This window comes from Falco rusticolus, chromosome 8 (genome assembly GCF_015220075.1).
Source record: "Falco rusticolus isolate bFalRus1 chromosome 8, bFalRus1.pri, whole genome shotgun sequence".
NCBI classification, from domain to species: domain Eukaryota; kingdom Metazoa; phylum Chordata; class Aves; order Falconiformes; family Falconidae; genus Falco; species Falco rusticolus.
Genome location: NC_051194.1, coordinates 21,222,793 through 21,247,941, shown reverse-complemented (window position 1 = coordinate 21,247,941; position 25,149 = coordinate 21,222,793). Strand labels below are relative to the sequence as shown.

Here is a 25,149-nt window from a genome sequence, read left to right as displayed (position 1 = left end):
GAGAGGAAATGGAAGCACAGAGAAGGGATGTGAATTGTCCCACTTTACGCAACATTTCTGGGATAAAACCCAGCACTATTAATAGCTTTTTGCTCAACAACCATCTTTTGTTCAGAACTCTGGTTTTCACCTTAAGTTGTTTGTGTTGCACAGGATCTGTTGGGCACTTTGGTGAAAGGTCCCAACCTTGTGATCCGCTAGACGTAAAGCAGGTCCAATAAACCTCTATCCGTTTTGAATTCGGAATAGTCTTTCTGCTTGGGCCACTGCTATGTTGCATTGTCTTTTCTTCACCCACATTTTGCTGCTGAATCATTGGGTTTTTGTTTTGGTTGCTCACATTCTACAACATCTCCTAGGAAATTACTTGTCTCACACCTTCCTTTGCTGCTCTTCCCTAAATCCTTCAATGGAGTAGCTGGACAACCAGCAAGTGTTTCTTGCATCAAAACCTCAAATTTGCTTTACCTTCCTTCTTACTTCTCGCATGTGAATATTTATATAAATATAAAATTATATACTGTAATGAATTCTTTTCATACAATATAAAAGTGAACTTTCTGATGGAAATGTTTGTGGAAGCAGAAACTGTTGATTAAATTTTAACGAAGAGTCACAGAAAGCAAATTCTAAAATTGCAACTGTATGTTTGTGATAACAAGAGCTCTGTCACTGCTGTCAGGGACTAGAATTGATGGAGGCTACAAAATCTCTTTATCCAACCAAAATGAGCCAGAGTTGCTTGATTATTTTTTTTTTAAACACAAGCCGCAAACTGCTCATGAGCAATTTACAAGCCAAAAATTAGCCAGTATGGCTTTCCAGAGAATAGTTCTGAAAAATATTGCAATAAGCAATATTCAAATATAAAACGAGGGAAAATAAGGATAAAAAAATTAATCAGGAAGAGCTGACATCCTTGAGACTCCTGGCAGCTGTAAATCAGCATGGTTGGGGGACATTTCAGTGTAAGCCACCCATCGCTGTGCTCCAGTGGGGGTCCGGAGCTATTCAGAACAATGCTGGGAAGCCGCGCTCTGGACAAGGCGGGAGACACGCTGTGTTAGTGTCTCCGCTGGGCAGTGCCCAGAGTCCCAGATGGAATTTACAGCTAGCTGCCTCCCTGCCGCCGCGCAGGAGGGCGGCCCCTTCGCAGGGGGCCAGGATGCTGCTGGTGCGGAGCAGAGCCCCCCGTCCCTGCGCGTCGTGCTCTCCCACGTGGAGGGTCCCGCTGCCTTCAGCGGAGAGGGCAGCGTGTGGGGAGAGAGCAGGGCTCGGCCTGGTGCCGGCCGTTGCTCCAGCCGTGGCAGAGACCCAGGGCAGCCTAGGCGCTGGGAGAATGTTATAGTGTAGGATGGCAATTCCATCCACACTTGGTGGGGTTTGGACATCTATGTGTCTGGCTGCCTTAAAGAAGCTGTCTCAGGCATGATCTTTATTTTCTTTCCTTTTCCTGTGTTTGGATAAAAAACAGACCTGCGGTCACTGTCTGAGGTTCTTTTGGTACCAGTGCTTTAAAGCATTTCTTGAGCTAAGAGAGAAACTTTTAATCTTTCTAATACAACATTGCAGAGAACAAACAAGTCTTTAATGCAAGCCCCAGGGTCTCTTGTGGGGAGATCCCGATAAAAACACAGCTTTCTGTTTTGGAAATACCCTCTGGTGGATTTGTCAAAACCCTAACAGAGACAATGGTGAACTTTCAAAGTAAGCAGACATGGAAAAAAAATACTGTAATTAAGACAGCAAATGGTTGGCTTTTGTCACGGAATGCTAGCAAATATGATTTTATAGGTTAAAAGTTAAAAATCCCCCTGCCTCAATGTTAGAGACTGCTAATCGCATGTATTTGTCCAGACACTGAAGTACTTCCTTCTCTGAACGCCTGCTCCATGAGGTGCTTCCACCCGGCCAGGTATGAACTGCCACGACGTTCTTTGGCCGAGGACTGCCTGGGAGGTCAAAATATCCCCAAAATGTTGCAAGCTGGGCTGCCGCACCTGACCTTTGCTTGACCTCTGCCTGCCCTGAATTAACATCTTTGTAACAGACCCCAAGTTTTGCTGATTTTTCCCTACTTGCCATTGTTCAGCATATTGAAAAACATTTCTTAAAAATGAGTCTCGCTTGTAAGTCTGCTGGAGTGGGGAAGGGGACAGATTCTGCGCCGGGGTTTTGCTGACATGGGCTGGGTTTGAACATTCCCCACAGCCAGGTGCTGCAGGTGGTTCTCAGTGCTTATCATCTCCCTGGCCTCAGACCTCACATCTCAGGAATTTAAGATCTGGGGGTCCTCATTCTGTTTAAATGCAATATATTGAGAGAAGAGGAAAAAGATGTGCAGAAGTGCTGTGCTATCTGAAGCTAGGAGTGCATCCCTGGTCCTTCATTCTACACCTGACTTTCATGGGCATGAGACAGGCCTCAGCAGAGAGAGAAAAGTTTACTTGGTAAACGTTGCGCCTCACATGGAGGCTGGGTCGCATTTACCTGTTTTAGTGGCCCTTCTTGCTGATTCATCTGAAGGATTCAGCGGGTGTTGTTTGGGGTTGTGTTGCAGCAGCTCCTGTTTTTGCAAGTTTACCTGCAATGGTCCCGCCAGCCCATGATGATGTGTCTTCTGTTCTCTTGTCACTGGGGGAGCTCAGGCAGCACAGGCAGTCCCTATTAAAAGAATTTCAGCTCCCTGCTAATGGAATTTTTTTCCCCGCTAGGTTTTAAAGAAGCATTCCTATGGTTGATAGAGCTGTAAAGCACCAAACAGGCTTTCTTCATCCCTGATATTCCACTAACGGTCATTTTATATCAGCAAATCTTTCCCTGTAGCCTGAAACATAGCCTTCAGCTTCTTCATGCCCGTAAGGGTTCTGTATATGGTTTCATGTACAGATTTCATAATAAACATTTAATGAAACAAGTTTTTTTGCTAACTTAGGTTGTTTTTTCTCCTGGGGTGAGGGTTACACTTTCCTTTGGTGATTGAAAGATGATAGATGCCACCCATGTCTTTACCAGGGACTAGGACAAGTAATTTGTGCTTAGTGTTCAGTGGCTGAAACAAAGAATTAATGTATTTTAGGGCTTCGGATGCTCTGGGTGATTTGTTTGTTGGCTGGGTCTTGACTGGCAGTCCACAGAGTACGGGTGGGCCATTTTTCTAACTGATTGTGAAGATAGAGATAAAGCTATATTTTATGAATTGCTGTTTCCAAGGTCATCTGGAAATTGAGAAGTTCATAAAATATATCTTTGTTCAAAGATAGATTTGATTATATAAAATATGATCCCAGAATCAATTGGGTACAAACAAGATGTTGCCTTTAGGGTTGAAAACACATTGTTAGAGGCATGAAGAGCAGAAATTGTCGCTGCTGTCTTTGTGTGGCTATTGTTTTTGGTTTTAATAGGAACAGAATGAATGACATTTTTCCACCAGACCACTTATGCTCAACTATACCTCCAGGACAACTTCCTGGCCAAAAATATTCAAAACAAACAAACACAATAGCAATTCTACTCCCAATTACATTGTTTGCAAACCAGCTAGTGTTCATAGAGTACTAGGTTTGGCAAATCCAGCACTTCACCCCTGGATTTTAATATTGGATATTTGTATGTGAATTACTTGTAGCTGTTGTGCTATTCAGATAAGCATTTGAGCGGCCCTGCGCATGGGCACCTCCAGCATGTCTGCCCATTCTGTGATAAAAACGTTCCCTAGCTGTCTTAACAGTTTGGGTGAAAAGCCCAAGTATTGGGAAGTCATTCTTGCCCAGTGGCCAGATGCTTATTGATTCGAATGGAGCTGAGATTTCAGCCTAGGGATCTGTACCAAAACATATACCGATTTCAAAACTTTTACTTGAAAGAAGAATAACTAAATATTAAGTGTGGGAAAGAGAAATAAAGGAGAGGAGGAATTTATCAGTTGCTCTTTTATGTAAGTGGAGCCAGTATTTGTAAAAGGAGAGTGAACTTGCTGGATTTGTGGCACCTTTTCTTGTGGTATGACCTACCAGAGGGATCCTACAGAGAGAAAGCCTAAGTCAGCAAACCTGCTTGTGACTTTCCAGTCAATTTTCTGTGGCCAATGGGAATGGTCATGGAGATACTGATTGTTGTAACTCACAGTTTTAAATATATATCTAGTGCTGCAGATGGGCATTGTAGTCATTTCTCCTCCCTGAGACAGAGAGCTAAAGGAACCTAATTAAGGAAAAAGAACTTGTATGGTAGTGATGCTATGAGATATGTAGGGAGGAATAATGCAGTTGTTCTGGCTCTAGTGAGGTTTCCAAGCTTCATTGCAACCCCAAGTCTCCTTGATCTCAGTCTTTTCAGCATCTTCACGCTTCCAGTCATCTGGGTCCTCTCTGCATCACTTTCTGTTCTCTGTGAGTCAGCTGGGTGGGTATCCTCAGCAGACCCTCTAGGACCTGGAGGAATGGCTCCTGCACTGTCATACCTAGTGTCTCCAGCTGTTGAAGTGGGACCTTTCCCAGCAACGCAAAGATATGCCTCTGACTCCTGCTGGCAGACCTTTGCACGAAGGACATGGCAGCATGGTGCATGCTAGGCACACAGCATATCTCCTGTGTCCTTGGAGAGCGTTGGGTTATTAACCCTTGCTGAAGCCTGTGTCTTTGCACTTACTGCACAGATGGGCAGTGGAGGCAAGGTGTAAATGCCCAAAGTGAGCCCCATTGTCTAGTGCTGGCTCCCACAGTGGAGTCTTTGCCATCACAGATCTACTAAGAGTGACATGGCTATGTTTTAAAAGGCCGAGTAGTGGCTACAGCAGGTGCTGCCCCCTGGAAATTTACATTTGACATTGCGGTTTGCCTGCCAGGTACCCCTGCCTAGGACACAGCGAGCTGCTGCGGTGCGTAGACAGTCATGTTAACAGCTTGAGAAAGTCCGATCATCTTTTTTACATAAACTGGAGGTTGCCTAGAGCATATTACAGACACTATGTTATATTTTATGTTCTTAGTTTGGAGCCTATAGCTACCCACTGGTGGGTTGCAGCAGAGGTTGGTATAGGGCAGTACATCAGTCTGACATCAAGGTTCCTTCCCGCAGGCTCTGGACTATGTGGTTTGTGGAGGTTGTGTCCATACGTTGAATAAATCTGGGGTCTTTTGCTCCCTCCCATGTTTCAGGTATGGCTTTAGGAAAATACAGCCCTGTTACCTTCAGGGGCATTGGAGGGTCACAGACTCGGAAGAGTTCTTGTGACCCTACCACCAAAGAGCTGAACTTCGTTTGATGTCCCTGTGGTCTGCCAGTGCTGCAGGCGCCACAGCCTGCCTGGGTGCACAGCAGTGACTGCATTTTTACCCTCCCTATAAAAACCCAGAAAAAAGGAGGACAAACACTTAGAGCATATAAAGTGTTAAGCAACGGGTTTTTTGTTTTTTTTCAAGTGGACCCCATGTTTCCATTCCTTCTGGCTGGAGACAGCTTTCTTCAGACCAGGTCCCTCTTTGACAAGTTGGTATTTGCAGCCAGTACTGAAATGGTCAAAGAGCCAAGGTGGGCAGGAGCAGCTGCTGCGATTCAGTTTTGTCTCCTTGTTAAATAAGGGCCAAAGCAAACACAGGCCAAAGGAGCATCGTCTCTGATAAAAACACTAGAGGCAGCAAATGTACCAGGAGCAGTAGGGCTGCATTAGCCAAGAAGTAAGATGTATTAGCTCAGTACAGAGCATGCTGACCCACCAAAGACACACCTGGTGTCCAGACCTGTCTGCACAGTGATGCCCTGTGCCAGGGACATGTGTCCTCACCTTGTAGTAGAGATGACAGAAATGGGGAAAATTCTGTTTGGTAAGGAGTTGTCACCTTTGCAAAAGTTTGTGTTTGAATTTCGAGCAAGTTGAGGCTGCAATACATTTCCCATGGAAAGACGAATTCTGGAATTTTCCATCTGGGAGAACATTGAAACTCTCCCATCTGAGATTCCCTACATAAAAGGGAAGGCCTATATGCCTGTGGGTGAGACTTTGAACAGCAAATCATGGTGGGGAGTCTCCAGAGGGAGCTTAGGGAGTAGCAACCTTTGAGATGTGGCTTGGGCAGGTGTCATGAGTCCAGATCTTGTGTTTCAGTGGCAAGGAGCTGGCAAACCTCAAGGACTGTGCCTGTAGCATCCTTTGTGTGTCCAGATTTCTCTGTTAAGAACAGGGAGCACCAACCCTTGGAGACTGCCAGGCTTGCAGCTTCTCCACTCCCGTGCAGCAGCCCAGAGGCCAGAAGCCCTGGCACCTGTGTGGAAGGGCTCTCCTGAGGCCAATGTCTTGGACAGTCTGAGAAACGCAGCCCATTTCCAAGAGATCACCTGTGCAGCTTTCCTCTCCTTCTGGCAGGGGAGGAGTGTCCTGACCTGAGGACTGCAGTCACGTGGAGGGAGTGTGCTGGAAGCAATTGCTCTGTTGTAGGCATGTCAAGGCATCGCCCGTGAGTCTGTAAGTCCTAACTCTCCTAAAATCTACCCCCATTCCTGTGAGAAACCATTTTTCAGCCTCCCTTTTCTGTGGCCACAGGAATTCAAGCCAAGTTGCCTTCTTCCTCAGCTGCTCAGAGGGACATGGAAGGATCTTGTGCTCCCAGTTCTCCAGATCCATCTGCCTAAACATTTTGCCACTTGCCATGTGCCAGGCAGTGTGGGGGAGCCTCCTGTGGCTGGCACTGTATCCCCTGGAGGAGGCCAGGAAGATACTCCACATCTACTCATGATGTCTGTGGCCTGGAGATCCCAGATGTGTCTGTAGATAGTTTGCCCTGAAGGGTCTCCCACAGTAAGCAAGACACAGCTCATGAAGCAGTGTCTGAGGCGGGTGTCACTGAGCACCCTTCCCAGGGTGACTGGCTTCTGCCTTGTGCTGCCAAGGGGCTGTGTGATGCTTTGCAAGTAGCGCGCAGTTTTGCTACCACTCCATTGCTGGAACTCTGTTTGGGCACTCTGCCCATTTTTGATCAGTGATATTTTGAGTTGAAGCTTTAAGGTGCTTTCAGGCATACTCCAGGCACCAGCAGTAAAAGAGGTGTTGTTATCATCAAGGTACTTCAATGTAATATCAAACGTAATCAGAAGTGAATTCATTAAAGCAGTGTGTACACGTAAGTCCTTTCGTGGTAGATGTTTGAGCAACTCATATGGCATAATTTAGAACTTAATTTTTTAGACATTTGTAACATCCTCCTCTCTGTAAAAGAAGGTGGTAACTTGGCAGTAGGTGCCAGGACTGCTGTCCGAGGGCAAAGCTCTCCTGTAAAGGCCTCTTAGTGAAACACGACTCCTGAAATAGATTAGGAAATTGTGGACATCTGTTGATCCAGGCCCCGGCACACTTTAGTGTTGATTCTTGTGGCTTACAAAACTAGTGTAGTCTGGGATCTAATGGTTGCTTGGGCTTCATCTGACCTTGGAATGAGCACAAACCTGTAGAAAATGTGTATTTACTGTTTGTCTCAGTTCTACCAGGATTAAACCTTCCTTTCTGCAGCATGGCATACCCTTGATGTGATTGTCAGAAAAATTGCCTGGATCGTGCAGCTGCCTCTTCTGTCCAATCCCTCACACTTTGTGAGGCTGGTAGCTCTTCACCCCATGGAGAGAAAGCTTCAATTTGGGTGGAGGAGCAGTTGACAGGATTGCAAGGTGACCAGAGATTCGAGTTCAAAATGATTGCCTGAAGCTATCTGTAGCCTCAGTCTGGCAAGCACAGCCAAAAGCCCCCTTCTCATTCTCATGACCCCAGCAGCAGTGGTGGCTGTGGTACATGTTGCTAAACTAGCTGTGGAGGGGACCGTGAGCTGGCGGGCCAGAGCCATGGGGCTGCAATGAGGAGCTGGAACGGCAGCTTCAGCTCAGCCTGTGCCAGGATGACAGGGTGACTTGGGTGGCCCTGGTTCAGTGCTTTGGCTTTGACAAAAGCTGTGCTGGCCACATCTGAGCAGTGGTAAACTGTGCAGAGGGGGCCTGGGGGGCCAGAAACTGTTGGAAATGTGGGAGAACTGGACCTGGAGCCCACTTGGTATATATCTGGGAGTGTTTGCCAGGTACGGTATGTTATTTTGATATGTATGAAACTAGTGACTTTGTTTGCTCAATGTGTTTGAAAAAATACCAAACTGGGAGGAGATTAAAATGATCCAAAACGTTCAGAGCACTGAAGAAAGGGGGCACTTTAAAAATCCTCATGTCAGTTTGAACAGACAGAAATAAGCTTGTGACTTTCTGAGCTGCAACTTGGTGATTTGAACAGAGCAGAGGTAGGAAATGTGTTGATTTTGAAGCTGAAAACAAACCAAAATGTAAAACTTTGTCTTCGACGTACTCCAGTATTAGCACTCGGTGTGCTGCTTTGGTTTCTCAAGCTACTTTACTGCTGGAGAAGGTTGAAAGGTGATTCATTCATAGTTTACAAGTACCTAAAAAGGGAAGAGGTTTCTGGTTACTAGATGGGATTCAAATCTACCAGAGGAAAGCAGATATGTCTCTTTGCTGGAAGCCAAAGTTAGAGAAATTCAGGCTAGGAATAAGGGCTTCAGTTTAAATGATACGAACAAAAAACAGTGGAAGATCTTTGGTTGGCATTAAGCAGGCTCATCAGCAGTTAATGGCTGTAAATGAGGATTTCTGTGTTTTCCTGAAAGATGCAGGATTTATGAAGAGAGGCTTTCCAGCCCAGAGCAGCCCTTCCAGAACAAGCCTGGGCTTCCCTTTCCACTGGAGCAGCCAGCACACAGCTCTGGGTGCTGCATCCCCAGGCTTTGGGCTCTGCCTGCTCTGCCTATGCTGCTCTCCAAGCACAAGCTACACTTGTAGCGTAGCAGTAAGGCGCACAGGTGTGCTGGGCATCAGGAGCACACCTCTGTTTCTTTGTGCACAGTGCTCTTCCCAGACACAGTCCAAAATACTTCTGGGTTGGATACCCCTTTCACTGGCCTGTCTGGCTCATCCGGGGAATTACAGTCCGTACAGCATGGCTTGTGAGCTGAATGCACAGTTGCACAGTTCCTTTCCCTCCTGTAGCAGTGCAGCCACATCTGCGGAGGAGACACATTCTCCTCTCTTTTTCTGTGTAGCGCAGGACTCTGCAGAGTGGTGTGATGCAGAGCCCCTGTCCTGTGTGAGTGTCAGCTCCTCTGTGCCACAATTGGCATATGTCTCTTTGGACCTGACTTTTCAGGAAGGTTGTGTGATTTATCACTGGTGGCCAAGAGCAGAAAGTGCAAGAGGCAAGAGGTGCACAGGTTTGGGTGAGATGTGATTCATGTTGGTGGGGAGGAACTGGGGAATAGAGACCTTGGAAGGTTTCTTACTTGTCCTTGGCCCTCTCCTTCAGCGATCTCCAGTTTTCTGGGCTTTGCTCTGCTCTTGCCAGTATTTTCTGGGGAGAGGGGCAGGGCTGACATCTTTCTCCCAGGCCATGCTGCCTGCTTTATAATTCTGCAGACCACAAGCCTGGAAGTAATGTGAAGCAGACACACCAATGCCAAGGTCAGGACCTTCCCAGTATTCAAGGCATATGTATACTGTTGGCATGGTACAGGGTGACCTCAGTGTACAATAGGAGCCAACCGACACACACATTCAGACAGAATAAATATTTGACAGACTCTATTTCTCTATTCCCCAAAATGACCCCTGTAAAAGCAAGGTCCTGTTTACCTTCTCGGCTCTCCGTGCACAGTGTTCCGAGAAGAGACAAGCTTTCTTCTCCATGCATTGCCTTCCAGCTCTTCTGGGTGACCCATTTCCAGGCAAGGATCAGGCATACTGGCTTCACAAAACCCAGGACACCTTGGATTTTCACAGAACTCCTGAAATTTGGGGAAAGCTGAGGTTGTTTTCATTCAGAAGTCTGTCTGTGCCCAAACACAGTGACCTGGGAAGCAGTGCAAGATGTCAGTGAGCAGCCTGAGGTAATTGCCTGCAGCTGTCTGAGCCATTTTTTGTGCTGAGCCTGCCCTGTCAGCATGTCAGCACGTGTGCAGCCCTCCCCATCCTGTTGCCTGTGGCACAGGTTTCTAGTGAGCCTGCAGCAGGCTTGGGTGTGCAAAAATAATAGTTGGAAATAATATTTGGTGGGGTTTGTTATTTTTTCCTTGGTGTGCTAAACATGCTTTCTTTGCTTCTGTGCCTTGGCACCAGTGTAGCTGTGCAGCTCAGAGTCAGTGGAAGGTCTGGCGTGCTTGGGACCAGATCTGATGCATTACCCGCCCAGGCACTGCCAGGCACCTCTCCTCTAAGACTCCCATATGTTTCTGGGTTTGCCTTTCAGTTGCTGTGAGTGTTGCCCAGCCAACTCGTGTTACCTTGAACTGTTCCATTTCTGTCCATGCTTGTATCTTTTTGATTAAGGACAATTTTGCTTCTCATGCCCTCATATGTAAAACAAGGGAATGTGAGAGTCCTCCGAGCTTCATACCACAGGAGCATATGCCTGATGATTGTTGTGCTTCTTATTTTGTATAAGATCAGTTTCATTGATAAGTCTTCAAATAAAACCAAGCTATGATAGCTTAGCTTGGCATGAAGAATAAGTGGAGACATAGAGAGATCTATAAAATAGTGATTGCTCTAATGAAACCCATCCAGTTCCTTCTCCTTTGCTTGCTCTTCCATATCACAAGATCAGAATGCAGTACGCAATTAAAATATGGCTTATGCATATTAGACAGAGGAAATACTTTATCTGTAACATATCTTAGACAAGCGGAAACCATTGTTACCAATATTCTTAGGGCAAAACCAGCAACTTGCTATTTCCTTTTTTAAGGTTAGGGCTGAGAATGAAAAAGGGAGCTAGAAAAGTGCAGAGCTGTCAGTTGAAAGAAAAATCGTAAGCCTGCTAATCCTTTCTAGTCAGGTTTAATATAAAGCATGGCAGAGATTGGTAAGACATGTCTTCATCTCTGCCTGATGTTCCAGGTGCATGGCAAAATCACCTCTCTGAAACACCCAGGAAAGCTCACATGCAGAGCCAGGCTCCAGACTGGAGAGGCTGCCAGCCAGCCTGACATTGCAGGTCCTAAGACCATTTTAAATAGCTTTACTCTTACTCTTTCAGTTTTCTAACTTCAACCTGAAGAAAAGCTGTCCTTCCCCTTCTCCTCCTTGATATGTGCAGGTTTTTATTGCAGTTCCCCTCAGCAGCTGTTGCTCTGCTGCTGCTGCTGTTGTGCTGAATAACCATCCATCTCAGCAACAGGCGCGGAGCATCCATGGCACACACTGCTGAGGGAAAGGAGACCACTCCCTGTGACCTGCCTGTGCTCCTTCTGCAGCAAAAGAGTCTGGCTGTGGTTTGGGGGGTGTGTGGGATTGGCAGCATGCCCGTCAGCAGTGGCAGAGGTCGTGTAGGTGTTGGTAATCAGCAGCGACAATGGCAAGATGCAGGGAAAAGGTTGCAGAGAGCTTGAGCTCCTGCATCCCTGGCTGTGGCCTGGTGGGAGAGCCTGGAGAGCAGAGCAAAGCCCTGCGCTACCAGGAGACACGCGGATCCTGCATGTGTGAGTAAGGGCAGCTGTGGAGTATCGAGTCTGGCCAGACCCAGGGGCTCCCTCTGTTCCCACGTGGTCGTTTCTGACTTTGTGCTCTTTCCCCGTCTGTATGCTGGAAAACCTGGGCAGCTAAGCTGGCATACAGCCCCTCTCCAGCCATCACAGGGCAATGGGGGCAGCAAGTGCTTTTCCCAGGGGAGGGGTCTCAGGGGGGTCACATCGCTTGTGTGTAGCCTCTGAAAGAGGCAGTTCTCACATTGTCTGGTTTCTCTTTTTGTAGCTGTCCCTCCCAAACTGAAGAAACTGAAAAGCCCAAATGTTCATGTCGGTGAAAAAATTTCACTGAAATGCGAGGCAACTGCTGGAAACCCTCAGCCATCCTACAAATGGTTTAAAGATGGCAAAGAGCTGAAGAAGAGCAAAGACATCCGGATCAAGTATGGGAACGGGAAGTAAGTATGCTATGGGGCTGCTCTGCCTCTGTGCCCTAACACTGAGTGTCTGGGGCTGGGGGACCATCTGGGTAGAACTGGTGCTGTGCTCTCCAGGTCACTGCTGGGCAATACTGAGGTGCTCCCTCGGAGTCACGGGACCATGCACAGCACATTTATCATGTCTGGGAAAGTAAGCAAGATTCCCAGTTTCCTCAGAGAGGAGCAAGGCATGCAAAGGATAGATGATGGGTTTGTGGAAGGGGATTTCCTTGGGTAACTGTCATTGGATATCTGAGACAGGTGTCTGGTGACCTGGGGAGATTAACTCTTTCTCTGCTAGCTGTAGACTGGTAGTAGGCAGCTCTGGCCACCTGGGGTGAATGCTGCTTTGTGGTTAGGAGTTTGAATGCAGAAGGTATTCAAACTTGGCAGTCGCCCCACCAGCCAACAGCAGGCCTGCATAAACGTGGCAGAAATTGCTCTGTTCTCTCCTGAATTTAGGTGGACTTGAAAGCATCTAAGGCAACCGCAAGGATGCAAGAGCATATCACGGTACTGTCTGATCAGGGCCCATAGTCACCTGTCGAGGTCTTGTCTCATGCAAGACCTTGCACCGCTGCACCCAAGGCAAGCTCCGTCGTAGCTGCCCCGAAGTCCCCATGCGCGAGGCTCCCGGGCAGCTGCGCTCAGTGAGGGTCATCCTGGGGACTGCCCCAGTCAGGCAGTGGAAAAACACAGGAAGAAATAGACGCCAGTGACTAAGCTAAGGGGCTCTCACTGGGAATTTACTTAAATGGATCCATGTTGATATTTTTCAAGGCCAAATATTCACATATGATGTATCTTTAAATTATTTCATAATCGAGACTATGCTTACATTCATATACCCTGACCTAGCCAGCAACAAAGTCAGCTTGCAACTGACCAGCACCTTGGAAAACTTGAAACTAATACTTTGCTAACATATGTTATGTCTGGGTGTGAGAAAAATAGCTTGCCTCTTCTCATTATGGACTTGATAAAGTATTAATTTTTAAAATTAGAAGCCACTGAAAAATCAGTTAGAAAAATCAGTTAGTGCTGGAATGGGTCATTGTAAATTGTTCTAATTTAATTTCAGTCCTGTTGGTTTTTATTTCAAAGTCACACCCAAAATGGTTGACCTCCTTCATAATAATTGTAGGATTTGTGGAGGTTTTGGGATGAGGCAGAGAAGTAGTCAGTGGAAGGCTTAGGCTAGAGACACCAGCAGATCCAGAATAACTGGCCTGTATCTAGGGGATGCCATTGGCTCAGGAAGGGCTGTCTGGGCTTGCAGGCAGCAGAGGTAGGGCAGAGCTGTGCCCGCCTCTTTGCTCTGTTGCTCTCAGTATTTCTGTGGCCCTTGTCAGCCCTGTGGCCTCAGTTGTTTACCCATGGGTACTGGAGCTGGGATGCCCCGGAGGAGTGTCTGCACCACCTGCTGCAGCCAGGCGTGGGAAGCCTGCTGGTCCACTCTGTGTGGGCACTGCATCCCTGAGGGCAGGCAGCTTGTGGAACCCGGAGCTTGCTGGTGCTGAGGTCTCACAGGGGTATTGGGGAGCTGTATTTCCCTCAGAGCTAGATGCCAATCAGCCCAGACCAAACACCCAGCAAACCTCTCTGGGGAGGGATCCTGGTGATGGCAAGAAGCGCCTCTTGCAGCATTTTCCTGCTGTGCTCCCAGAGATCACAGTCCTTCCTTGCCTCCTGGCACCCTGTGTCCAGCACGAAGCTGTGACAGGATGGCATCCCACCCACAGTGGTGTGGAGCGGGCATGCACTCCCTGGGTCAGGGAATAAACATATGGAACGAGGTTGATCCTGTTTCCTCGGGACACTGCTGTCAAGTCATAATTTTTCATTTACCAGTTTCCATGGGAACACATTGGCTCACAGCCTGCCAGTGACAGGCCAAAAACGTGCGTGCTAGAAGTGCTTCCTGCTGGCAAAATAAGCCCAAGGATAAACATTTTAAAGAAAGCTGAGCACCTGCCTCCTCCAGTGTCTGAGGCTCCCTCAGCAGCAAAGGTGTGAGCCCAAAGCGTCCCCAGCTGACCTGCCCCCAGAATCACTTCCCATCCCAGTTTCTGCTCCCTGCCGCCACTAAAGCATGCAGTTAAGCAGAGGGGATGCCTGTTTGGGGCTGGGCAGCAGATACAGAGGCTAGACTCAAGCAGCTGTTGAGCTGGGACAGCTCTGAGGCAATAAACCCTTGTTGACCATTTATTTGCCCCTTGTTGAGAAGTCAAGTGCAGGAGCACTTCTCCAAGCAGACCTGAATGGGTCTGTGCACACCCTGTCTGGTATCCTCAGCTGTCGGACTCTCCACCCCACTGGGTTTGCTGGGTCTCAGTGCTTGAAAACAGCTCGAGGTCAGAGTGCTCACTGGCATTGGACCTGCTTCCTTCTGGTCTTGAGTGCACTCAAAAAACATTCAAAATGCTCTGTGAATGCAGGCTGAGGATCGAGAAAGCGCTCATGACTTTGCATGTCTCCATTAAGTAGATAGTGGGGCTGAGATTAGCGGAGAGACCTAAAACTGGACACGGGATATGGGTGTACATCATTACTTCTTGCATGTTAGGAGGGGACTCTAGGGAAGGATAAGCATCCTGAACTCTAAAGCTCAGAAAGGAAGTCTTACTTTATGACGATTAATTCAAGAATAATGGGGTTTATACATCTGGCTCTACTTAGAGATAACACTAGTCTCCAGATAATCCTCTGCTCTTCCTTTCAGTTCAAAGTAGAGTGGGTTTTCCAGAGGGCTAGAAATGGAGCACTGGAGAGGGACTTCCACAGAGAAATTAGGCAAAGCAAAAAGCTTCAGGGACTATGCAGTACCTGGCCAGGTGCACAGCATCATTTCTTTAAACGTTTGATCCAAAAGACCTCATATAGTTGGCTGCTGGAGCCAGGCTAAATGAGCCCTGCCAGGATGTGGAGGTGTTGTGCATAGTGTTTACCTCAGCTCTGTGTCAGACTCTGTCTGCATCTCTGCGGTCCTTAGACAGCATGCAGAGGATGAGGATGAGAGACAAGAAGAACATGGCTGCCCTCTGTGACTCATTCTCTACCGCTCTGTGCCTGGCTTTCCTCCCTGTGTGTTTAAAAAGCCTTGAGATCTCTAAGTAGAAAGCATGACCGAAGCCCTTTTTTTTGTGATCCAGTTTTCATCCAACCTCACTGACCTTCCTAGAGTAGGAGATCTCTTTGGAAGTAAGGGAAGTATATGTTGTGAGAAGGAGAGAGGAGCAGTTAACTGCATGTCAGCTCTTCAGCTTTTCCATCAGTCATCTTCCCTCTTGTTTTTTAAAGTTACCGGCAAAACTTCGGGGGCCATCAGGCGAAGGAGTCAGGTTTTTTCAATGGATATTTGTTGAAGGGAGGGGAACAATTCTGATTCCTCCTTTCTGAACTGCATGTTCCATCTGTAATTAGTAACAGGCTGGGGCAAGCCTGGCTTGCACAAAGAGGAAACTTCTCTTTAAGGTGGAAGGAATTAGTGGCTGGAATCTTATCTCTGGCTCAATTTAAATAAGACACAGTTGATGGGGAACCCAGAGAAATTACCCAGGAAGAGTTGCATGCAGCAGTGGAAGTGCAGCATAGCGAGTGGCTGTCCCTCTGCGGCGCCATTGTCTGCTGAGTACATCCCTGATCCAACTGAGGCTGCTGGGTCCTGGGAAGTTAAGGTTGGGTTTTGGCTCTCTGGCTGTCCTGGCAAATGGTCAGATGCCAGTTGTGGAGAAATCCAAGGGAATTTCTGTTTGTGGAGGTGTAGAGAACCTGCCTCACTCCAGGCTGTGTTCAGGGCTCAGCCCTGAGACACTTAGATCTTCAGCTGGAGTCAGAGGGGGTCCAGGAGCCTGGTAGTCTCCTAGCTGGGGCTGTTCTTACAGCCTCTTCTCTTTGTGTGCTCTTTTGCCAAGGGAGATTGCTAGGGTGATGAAGTAGGCGTATCATTAGATTGGAGAGGGTTGGCAGTTCAGTTTGGGACAGGCTGACCATATGACACCCCTTGGGAGTAGTGTCCTACTTTCAGTATCACCAGGAATCCCTATTGTTAGCCTGTAAGTGGAGCCAAGGGATACCCTTCTCTCCTGTTTCTGTACAGTAGTCCTCCGGCAATGCCAGTTGGGGGAGATTCATTGCTGGGGTCTTCCTTGTAGAGGTCCCTGCTGTAGATTATTCCCCACCCACAATGAATGGGGCTGTGGTCTTCCCTGTACAACTCACTGCTCTGGAATGAAGGGAGAAAAAAAAATAATGCTAAAGCAGCAGGGGAAAGAGAGTGCCAATAAAGATAAATGATTTCCTAATTAAGCCTGGAGACAAGGAGGGGCAAAAAGAACTGTTGAAGCCTTGTGGGAGCCAGAGTGAACCCAAGCAGGCTATACCACCACTCTGGCAGGGGTCTTCAGGCTGACATTTTTAAACAAAGGAAAAAGCTCATTTGACAATGGATCTTGCAAGAGCAATTCCAGATGCCTTGAAGCTAAGAGTCTTCTCAAGCACCGGTGTTGTTATAATCACCAGGGGAGCTTCTGCCTTGCTAACTCTCACGATGTCATTATAAGTCTACGATATTTGGGACTTGGGTTTAGCTGCTGAAGGCACTTTATTGGAGGGGGGTGGGTGGGTGAAGGAGAGCATCTCCTTTGTTTGTCTGTTGTTTTAAAGGAGATGATGGACGTCATCTTGGCCAATGCACCTGGGACTGAACCAGGGAATTTGAGAACTGAAAGGAGAAGCAGTTGGGTTTTGAGCTAGAACAATCCACAAGCTTTGCAAGTTGGAGCTCCTAAGAGATTCAGGGAATGGGCATTTAATCAAACTTGAATGCGTTATAGTGGGTAACAAGTTATGATCAGATGCTGGGCTACTTCAACTGATGGTTTGTGCAAACTTAGAGGTGGAAGGAGCTTTATGTGCCCAAAATTTTGTGTGTTTTTTCCAGTGATGTTGGCTGCTTAAAAAAAATATCTCTCCCTACAGACCTTAGCCCACTGCAGTTGCAAAATGTCACAGATTAGGTTGAAGCACTCATTGAGACATGAGGTGAAATACCATTCATCCAGTTTAAGTTAAAATGCTTTATCTTGGGGGAGGAGGGCTGGGGTGAGGGCTGAGACTGCAGGCAGTTCATCTGAGACAGCACAATATATACCTACAGGCATGAATTTACCAGGTCTCCCTCACACTTCATAGATCAGGCACTTGTGAGGATCTGTGACGCATACCAATTGCAGAGAAATGACTTAGGAAGAAAAGAATGACATGCATCCCAAAGGCCCCAAACTCAGAATGGAGCCCCAAAACTGTAACTGAATGCCTTGCACAACCCTATGTACCACCATGATGATATGTTTCACAGAGGTTTTGGAGGAGTAGTTCTCTGTCCATCTGAAGGTGCCGTAATTTCCCATGACCTCTGTTCCCACAAATGCTTTTTCCCAATCTGAGTATTTGCAGCCTGGCTCTGCTCATCTCCATTCCTGCGCTCTGCACAGGGCTTCTCCTCAGACAGCTGCTTTTAGTATGTCACCTCCCTCTCCTCCTCCCCTGGTTCTTTAAAAGCTTTGCTTTAAAGGTCCTCTCAGGTCTTACTCCTCCACTTCTGCCAATAATCCCTGAAATTTTGGTTCTGCCTCTGATTTGCCCAGCATATCAGTCTCCATGTAGTACGTGATACGCTTCCAACCTAGGACGTCTGTGCCTTCTCAGCAGCACTGACCTGCTGTTCCCCTGTCTACTGCAGAGCAAGCTTGTGGTTTGGTTGCACAGGTAGTGAGACCTGCACGCCGTCCTGGCTGCACACCCACCAGGGGTATCTCATCTCTGTATTAAGGTCATACACTCCGGGATAGGGAATCTGTTCTGCATTCGGTGCTGCAAGGCCCCTGGCTCTTGGGAGGCTGCTAGTGTGCTCCTCTGAGGTATCACAGCAAGCAAGGAAAGAATCTGCTCTGAGCTGGCCTCAACTGCTCCAGGATCTACATTTTCTCAAACAAGTTCAAATCCGGGCATTGGGGTTGGAGGAAACATTTGTGGGATGTATCAATTGCCTTTGAATTCCAGGACAAGTAATACCAGGGACCGTGCACTGACATCAGGTCTGTGCACTGGTCTTAACCCAAACCTCAGCTTTTAGGTATTTATTGATTTCACACCCTGGCAGCTGCTGTAGACTTGCTGGACACAAAGAGGCTAGGGTTTGCCTCGCAACAGAGTGGCCACAAGGTCCACTCCAGAGACTGGTGTGTGGTCTCATTAGGCTGCCTCTATTGCCCTGCACCCCTTCCCATTGCAGGAACATCCATGGTGATTCAGCGACTGGCCCCAGGCTGAATTTGAGGATGGATGGGGGTTGCACAAGTGACCCTGCTCTTTGTAGCGTACTTATCGATCTTTTCCCCTTTTGTTGACACTTTGTGACCCAGAAGGAACTCCAGCTCTCACTGAGACCAGCGTCAGTGTCAGCTCGGCAGAGTGAGGACTGGTCAAGTCTTGCTTTTAAACAGAGCCTGTCCCAAGCCTGGGCACAGAGAGACAACAGCACTGCTGAGCAGAGAAGGGGCAGATCTGATTTTCAGGTTAGAACAGCACTTTAATGTTGCGGGGCAGGGGTAGGAGAGAGCAGGCAGAGGGGGTCAGGGGATGGCTGTTCCTGTCCTGGGCACCCATGAGGACATTAGCGGTCTCCCACGCCTGCTTGTCCCACAGTCCCAGCAGGTCAGATATTGAGTGGGGTAGATGGTGGCGTGAGGGGAGGAGGAAGGGGGACTTTGCCTGCTGCAGAGGGGATGATGGCTGAACTGAACAGTCTGACCCTTCATGTCCTTATCCCTCTTACCTGATTGCTTTGCTTGAGAACATTTTTTCCCCCTCTTTCTCATTTGCTGTTTCTGTAGCTAATCCTGAGCTAGCCAGATCATGCGCTAGAGTACATATCAGCCAGTATAGGGCCACTTGTTTTCCTCAAGCACGGCGAGGCACAGCTGGCTTGCCCAGATCTGTTGTGCTGCTCCATATCTGAAGGGCAGGGAAGAGGCTGTGCAGGGGCAAAGATGCCCCTGTTTGCCACTTCTGCCCTGCTGGACAAAGGTGTGTTGCCACAGCCATCCCTGCTCTGCTTTGCATTGCAGTGATCTTTTCTACCTGCTTTGATCCCACTGTGTGCTGAGGAAGATGAACGTGCTCCCAAAGGCCAGGGCACTGAGAGCTCCTGCTCCAGCCAGCGGGGCTGCCTGATGCGTGACGGTTGCTGGCCAACACTTCTTGAGTGTAAGCTGAAGAACTGGATATACTGAAACTTCTTGCCAATCATTAACCTGCTCTCTCAAGGCAAACGCACCACTGTGCAGAGTGCCAGGATAGCACATAGGCACCAATTAAATGTTTGGCAGGGGTATAAGCAGTACACATTACAGCAGCTGCTGGCCCTTCTGCTTTCTGCCAGTACTGGTGTGCTTCCTGCCACCGGCTGTCTGTGCAAACAGAGAGGAATGGAGTTAATGGGTAACCACAGCAGTGTATGCAGTGTGTCCTTTGCAAGGGTTACATTTGGGAATTTCCTTTTCCTAGGACCTCAGGTGTGTTTACTATGTGAAGTGTTCTTCACTGACAATTTAGGGGCCACATACGGTGTAGTCTTCAAATTCTCTTCATCAGCTAATTCCTTGACTTCTTTATTACTTACATGTTAGTTACTCTATTTTTAGAAGACTAATAAAATGCTACAGCAGTAGTAATCCTAGAGCTATTTTTGTCCTGAGCGATGCAGAAGCAGCTGAACTCGCACAGGGCATGCTGAGCCCTCAGTGAAACGTAAGTGTCTCGGAGGCAGCTCGTGGCAGCTGTTGTCCTGCTCACACACTCTGAGGTGAATGGCTTTGCAAGGAGATGACTTTGGAGGATGGTCCCAGTTCCACTCGGCAGTAAGTAAGAGGAGAAAAATGATTCAAGCTTGACCGAAGTGCTGGTGGGAGCATGACTCCTGTCATGAAAAGTTCTTCCTTGGCCAAGGTGCCTGCTTCTTTTCCTCTGATTGTACTTGCAGCCTCAGGGCTCATGCTCACGTTTAGATGTCTAGCTCTGAGCTGTCTGAATTACAGAAGGTGAGGCTTCCCTTCCCAGCCAGAATTTGCCAGGATCTTTGTGTAGGTCCTGGTCAAGGCCTGATCTCCCTGTTTCCCATTGTAGTCTGGAGTTTGGCACTGCAGAGGGTGATTTACTCATCACTCCAAACTGCCTTCCTGGGGGATGCTGTTCTCTTGGCCAGAAGGGTATTTTGGGGGATCTTCTTCTGGCCAGGCTGAAGGTCTCCTTGTGAATCCTATCCCCCAGAGCTTGCAGACAACATATTCCCCATGGTTTATTCCTCCACTAGCACTACAGGAGATAATTAGTGCGTGGCTAAGTCATATGTGCTGAGGGTCAGAAAAGACAATGAGGCAGATTTTCCCCTGGAGTAAAGAAATGTCAACAGAGTTGCACTGCGGTGAAATGATGGGATCTGTCAGTGACCCTGGCCCTTTCACTGAACAAACAGCCAAGGGCAGTGCCTTCCCCCAGAAGAATGGCATCGTCTGGCAGCCAGGCACCCTTGCGAATGCACACGGTAGGGTTTTCCCAGGGGCTGGCAACCCCAAGAGACACGCTGCCCAGAAGGGCAGCAGGGGACTTGATGCAAAGCTCCTGTGTACAACACAATTCCTCATATGCTACTACTTGGTATTTCTGTAAAAACATGTCTCGGCCCTCAAATGAACAAAGTACCTACCTTTGGGGGCAGCAGGAGAAAGAACACAGACATGAAAAATCAATTTCCTAGGCAGTTTTAAGATATTTCAGTAGCACTTGCAGATAGTAAAGTAGAACTGAGACAGATTGGTCATCTTTGTCTTACCACTTACAGATCAAGCAAGGTCTGGTCTCTTTTACATCCTTCAGTTCTAGTGCACAGGCATTATCCATGTGAATTAAAAGGTTCATGACCAACGCTGCGAAACAAGGTATCTCTCTGGCTGTTTCAGCGCTTCCTGGAATAGGGAAATTCTCTTTACTATGGCTACACTCCGCATTAAAACCAATCCTCATTTGTACCCTTCATCTCTCCCCCCAGGTCTGTTACCTGGCATTATACAGCAGAGTGTGGAGACCAAGGGTAGCTACACCATTGGTCTGGAATATGAAAAGCAACAAAAAGCAACAAAACCTCTTGATTTTATCCAAGGGGATGTTGCAATCCAGGAGAATTTCAACAAACTGTGATGGAAAATAAAAATAACCTCTTTTGACAGTACAACAGTCTTATGCATTAAAACAACATAATCCTCTTTGGTTTCACCTTGATGCTGATATGCTATAAATGCCAACATTGCTTTTTATTCTGCTCACATTCCTCTCCAGTTCCAGGTAAAAGACCAAATGTCTCTCATCCTGGTTTTGGAGATGAATCTGTCAAGTATGCCCCCTTTCATTAGCCTTTTCTGTCACTAATAACCTACCAATTTGTGTCTTTGGGACTTAAACCCTTTATCTGTAAGAGACCATGTATGTAGGTGATATTCTAATGGTGTAGTGGATTTTTCCAGTTACTACACACAGTAAAACGTGCTGTGCATATGGGACTGCAATGCAGCTAATTATCATTAGAATATCTGTCCTCCGGCAGCTGAAGGCAGCATGTTTGTTAATGCTCTCGGCTCTGTGCTGGCAGATAGCCTCAGCAGGCTGGGGTGAGAGGGTGGGGTTTTCTACAGGGCTTTGAGTTAGAGCCTCGCTCTTCCAAGCTGCTTTCAACGCGTGCTGCCTGGCTTTTTGCTCTGCGTTGCAGCAACAACTACAAGCCTGTCATAGGGGTGGTTTATAAAACAAATGGTATATTCTGTCACTGAGGGTTGAGACAGCTGAGAGAAAGTCATGGCTGGACTGGGCTGGGGGTACTATTGTTGGAGCTGCATCCAGTAGTACCCAGAGCCCACCTTGCCCCTTTGCTGATTGTTTCTACACCTGCTTTTGTGGAAGGAGTGGGGAACGTGGTCCTGGACTGGTTACTACAGCCCAGCAGAGCTAGACCTCTTCAGCAGGTGCCCACCATACCTTCCCAGCCAGATGCAGAACCCAGCTGCCTGGAGGCCCTTAAATGCTTTGCTGTGTCTTGGGTGCTGCTTGATTCCTAAGGCATTGCAGCAGCAAGGACCACGAGCCCCAGTACTGTCACAGGTTGCTCTAAGAGACTTGAGAAAACTCAGAGAAGTGTGCAGTGCTGTGAGTCAGGGCAGCTTTGCACTGCTCTGAATCAGCCTGCTGGTTTAGGCATGCACATCGGAACGTGTTGGCCCTGATAACTGGCTTTGCACAGTGTGTTAGGGGAGACCTAGGAATGAGAGGGATTCAAGAGATCTTTGCACACTGTCAACATTCATTTAAAAATTGCTCTGCATGGGGTCTAAACTCATGCAATTGAACACTTGACCGCATCCTGTAAAACAGGACAGCGCCTGTATCCTGGGAGCTGTACCAAGTTGTCCACAAGTGCTTTTAATTTACTAATATAACTAGTGAGACATTCCTGCTGTGTCCTTGTGCCATGCCTCCCAAGTAGAACAGCATGTCAAGGTGTTAAAAAGATGCCAGTGTGCTTCTGTGAAGGACTTCCTATGGATGATGATCTGCACAGTCCAAAGAAAAGTCCTTCTCAGATGACACATGTAACATGGCAAATATGTCCAAAGCTAATGATGTTTTTTCACAGAAAAGGAATTTTATTTGCCTTCAGCAACAGAGGCTACTGGGATCTCTTTCTAAAGGTGGCAGTGTTTCCAAGTCTCTGAATAAAGCAACTATATGACACAGACCTGAGACAAAAGCTTGGGGTAGAAAGCAGAGAGGTGTTCTTATGTGAAGAGCACACAAGGTAGGTTTTTATAAGATGGCTAAAATGGAAGGAAATGCAGGGCGGCTAATGTGGGAGTCCCACTGTGGTCTCATGAGTGATTCAGTGTGTGTTGGAGGCTCCTATAGACCTCAGTTGAACTAGGCAACAAAAGGTTTTTCCTATTAGTCAGAGAGACATCCCCAAGAATGAATCGTTGGTCATAGGCGGTGGGAAAGGCAATGCTCGTCTTCTCAGTAGAGCCACAGAGCTGCTCCCTCCCCAACGAAGTACTCAGCACAGGTTGTTAGGTGTCATGGGCACTTGTCACATAATTTTCTGCTCTTTCTAGGCACTTCTGGCTGATAAGATGAGTCTGCGTAGTTCAGCCCCACATGTTTGTAGTACATTGGTGTGTGTAGTTGGGGGAGACAAAGTCTTTGCCCTGTTTGTTGGCCTGGATAAAGCTACAAGTTAGCTGCCTAGGTCAAACCACAGGAGTCTGATTTGCAGGCTGGAAAGGGATGAGTCCACCCAGAATCTGTGGGTGTTTGCATTCAAGTGTGTGGCCCTGCTGAATGCAGCCACTGAGGCACCGGACTGGTCGGGCTCCTTGCTGAGGAAGGTGCAGAACATGCATCTCATCTCCACACCTCTGTCTCATAGGCAGATCCTGCTGTCCATCAGAAAAGTGGCTTTTCTCCAGTGCCAAAAGTCTGTGTGCTGGGATGCTAGGGCTCTTGGGCTTAACCCCTCATGAGACACTCATGAGACTAGACCATGGCAACATGCTGAGAGCAGTGGGTTCAGAGGGAGATGCTCATTTGAAAAATTATGGTGGCTATGGTTCCTGGGAAGGGTCTCGTCTGAATCCTGACCAGGCTTGAATACCTGTTCAGATTGCAGGTCAGGCAGCCCATCCTCCCAAGAAGGGGTGACGTACCAGACAGTGTACCAGGGCCAGGAATGGTTATCAATTCATGAGGGTGGTTAGCAATTGAGTAAGAAATGTCTGCTGTACTTTTCAACAGAAAGATTTCCAGACTGCAGTTCAACAAGGTGAAGCTGGAAGATGCTGGGGAGTACAGCTGCGAAGCGGAGAACATTTTAGGGAAAGACACCGCAAAAGGCAGCCTGAATGTGAAAAGTGGTAAGTGAAGAAGCCAACAAATGTCTTGAGCTGTCTGCCATTCACATAGAAAGCAGGAGGTTCTCCACATGATCTGTCTTGTATTTTGTTTCATGCTTTCAGGATATCAAGTAAAAGTCTTGGGAGATAAGAAAAATGCAGCTTAATATAAATGTTTATCTTTGTTATCTGTCACTGGCAATGTGGTTAATTTACATTTTAAATAAACTTACGATCTACGTGGGGTTTTTTTAAGGGGTAAGGAGGAAAGAAAGCTGGCGGGCTTGATGTTTTCTTTTTTTAAAGAATTTCTGAGAAGCAAAACTCACCAGGAGAAAAGTAATTAAACCATAGCTTTGTGATGAGTGAAGTTGCTTCTGGTTTTCATCCTAGAATGTGTGCTCCATCTCTTAGAGCTCAGTGGATGGAGCCTGAAGTTAGGTGGTTTTATTATTATCTTGGTCATGATAATTATATTGCTTAACATGATGGTTTGGATGTACCCTCCAGCTCAGAAAGCCCCTACAGTGCTTGCCAGAAGCTGGGAGAGTGCAACTAGGGGAGGGATGACTCTGTACAAGCTCTGTTTCCTAAGCTCTTCCTCTTGCCTTTCGCAGTGGGCCACTGCGGAAGCCCAGGCTCTGTGCTCTGCAGCCCTTTGGTGTGATCCAGTTTCTCTGTTGTGCTCTTATTAGCATTAGTCAAATGTGAAGGAAGGTAGCCTTCTCCTGCTGCTTGCTGGCATTATTTTCTCTATTAACCTCTTCCTCAGCAGCATTTGCAGTCCTGAATCTTTTATTCTGTGCAGCTGCAGTATCACATACCCTCCCCCGCAGTTACTCTGCTTGTAAAAACCCATTGCTTGCAAAGTCTGGAGAAAGGCCATCCATGCTCAGACCTCCATGCCTCTGTTTTTCACATCTATGAAGTTAGCCCTGCTGCTCTGCTGTGTTTCTTTACAATCATGATAGTAAAGGTGTCCAGAGTAAGCTGAACTAAGGCAGTGCCACTCCTTTTTTAATGACTCACACTCTGGCTGTCCCATCACAATGTAAACTGTTCCTGTTTGGACCGGGAGCATTTGCAACCCCTCCTCTCCATGTGCAATGTGCACGGGCAGCATGTGGCTGCCGTCAGAGCCCTGTCCGCCTTCTCCACTCACCCATCCCA

General features: G+C 47.5%; 1 protein-coding gene across 1 annotated transcript in view; it reads left to right on the top strand.

Moving 5' to 3' along the window:
- Positions 1-25,149, top strand: part of LOC119152173 (pro-neuregulin-2, membrane-bound isoform-like) — a 90,493-nt gene that overhangs the window by 15,001 nt on the left and 50,343 nt on the right. Inside the window, exons 2-3 of the mRNA XM_037397055.1 lie at positions 11,794-11,965; positions 23,882-24,000. Of these exons, the coding sequence (XP_037252952.1) occupies positions 11,794-11,965; positions 23,882-24,000 (291 nt within the window). The remainder of the gene's footprint in view (positions 1-11,793; positions 11,966-23,881; positions 24,001-25,149) is intronic.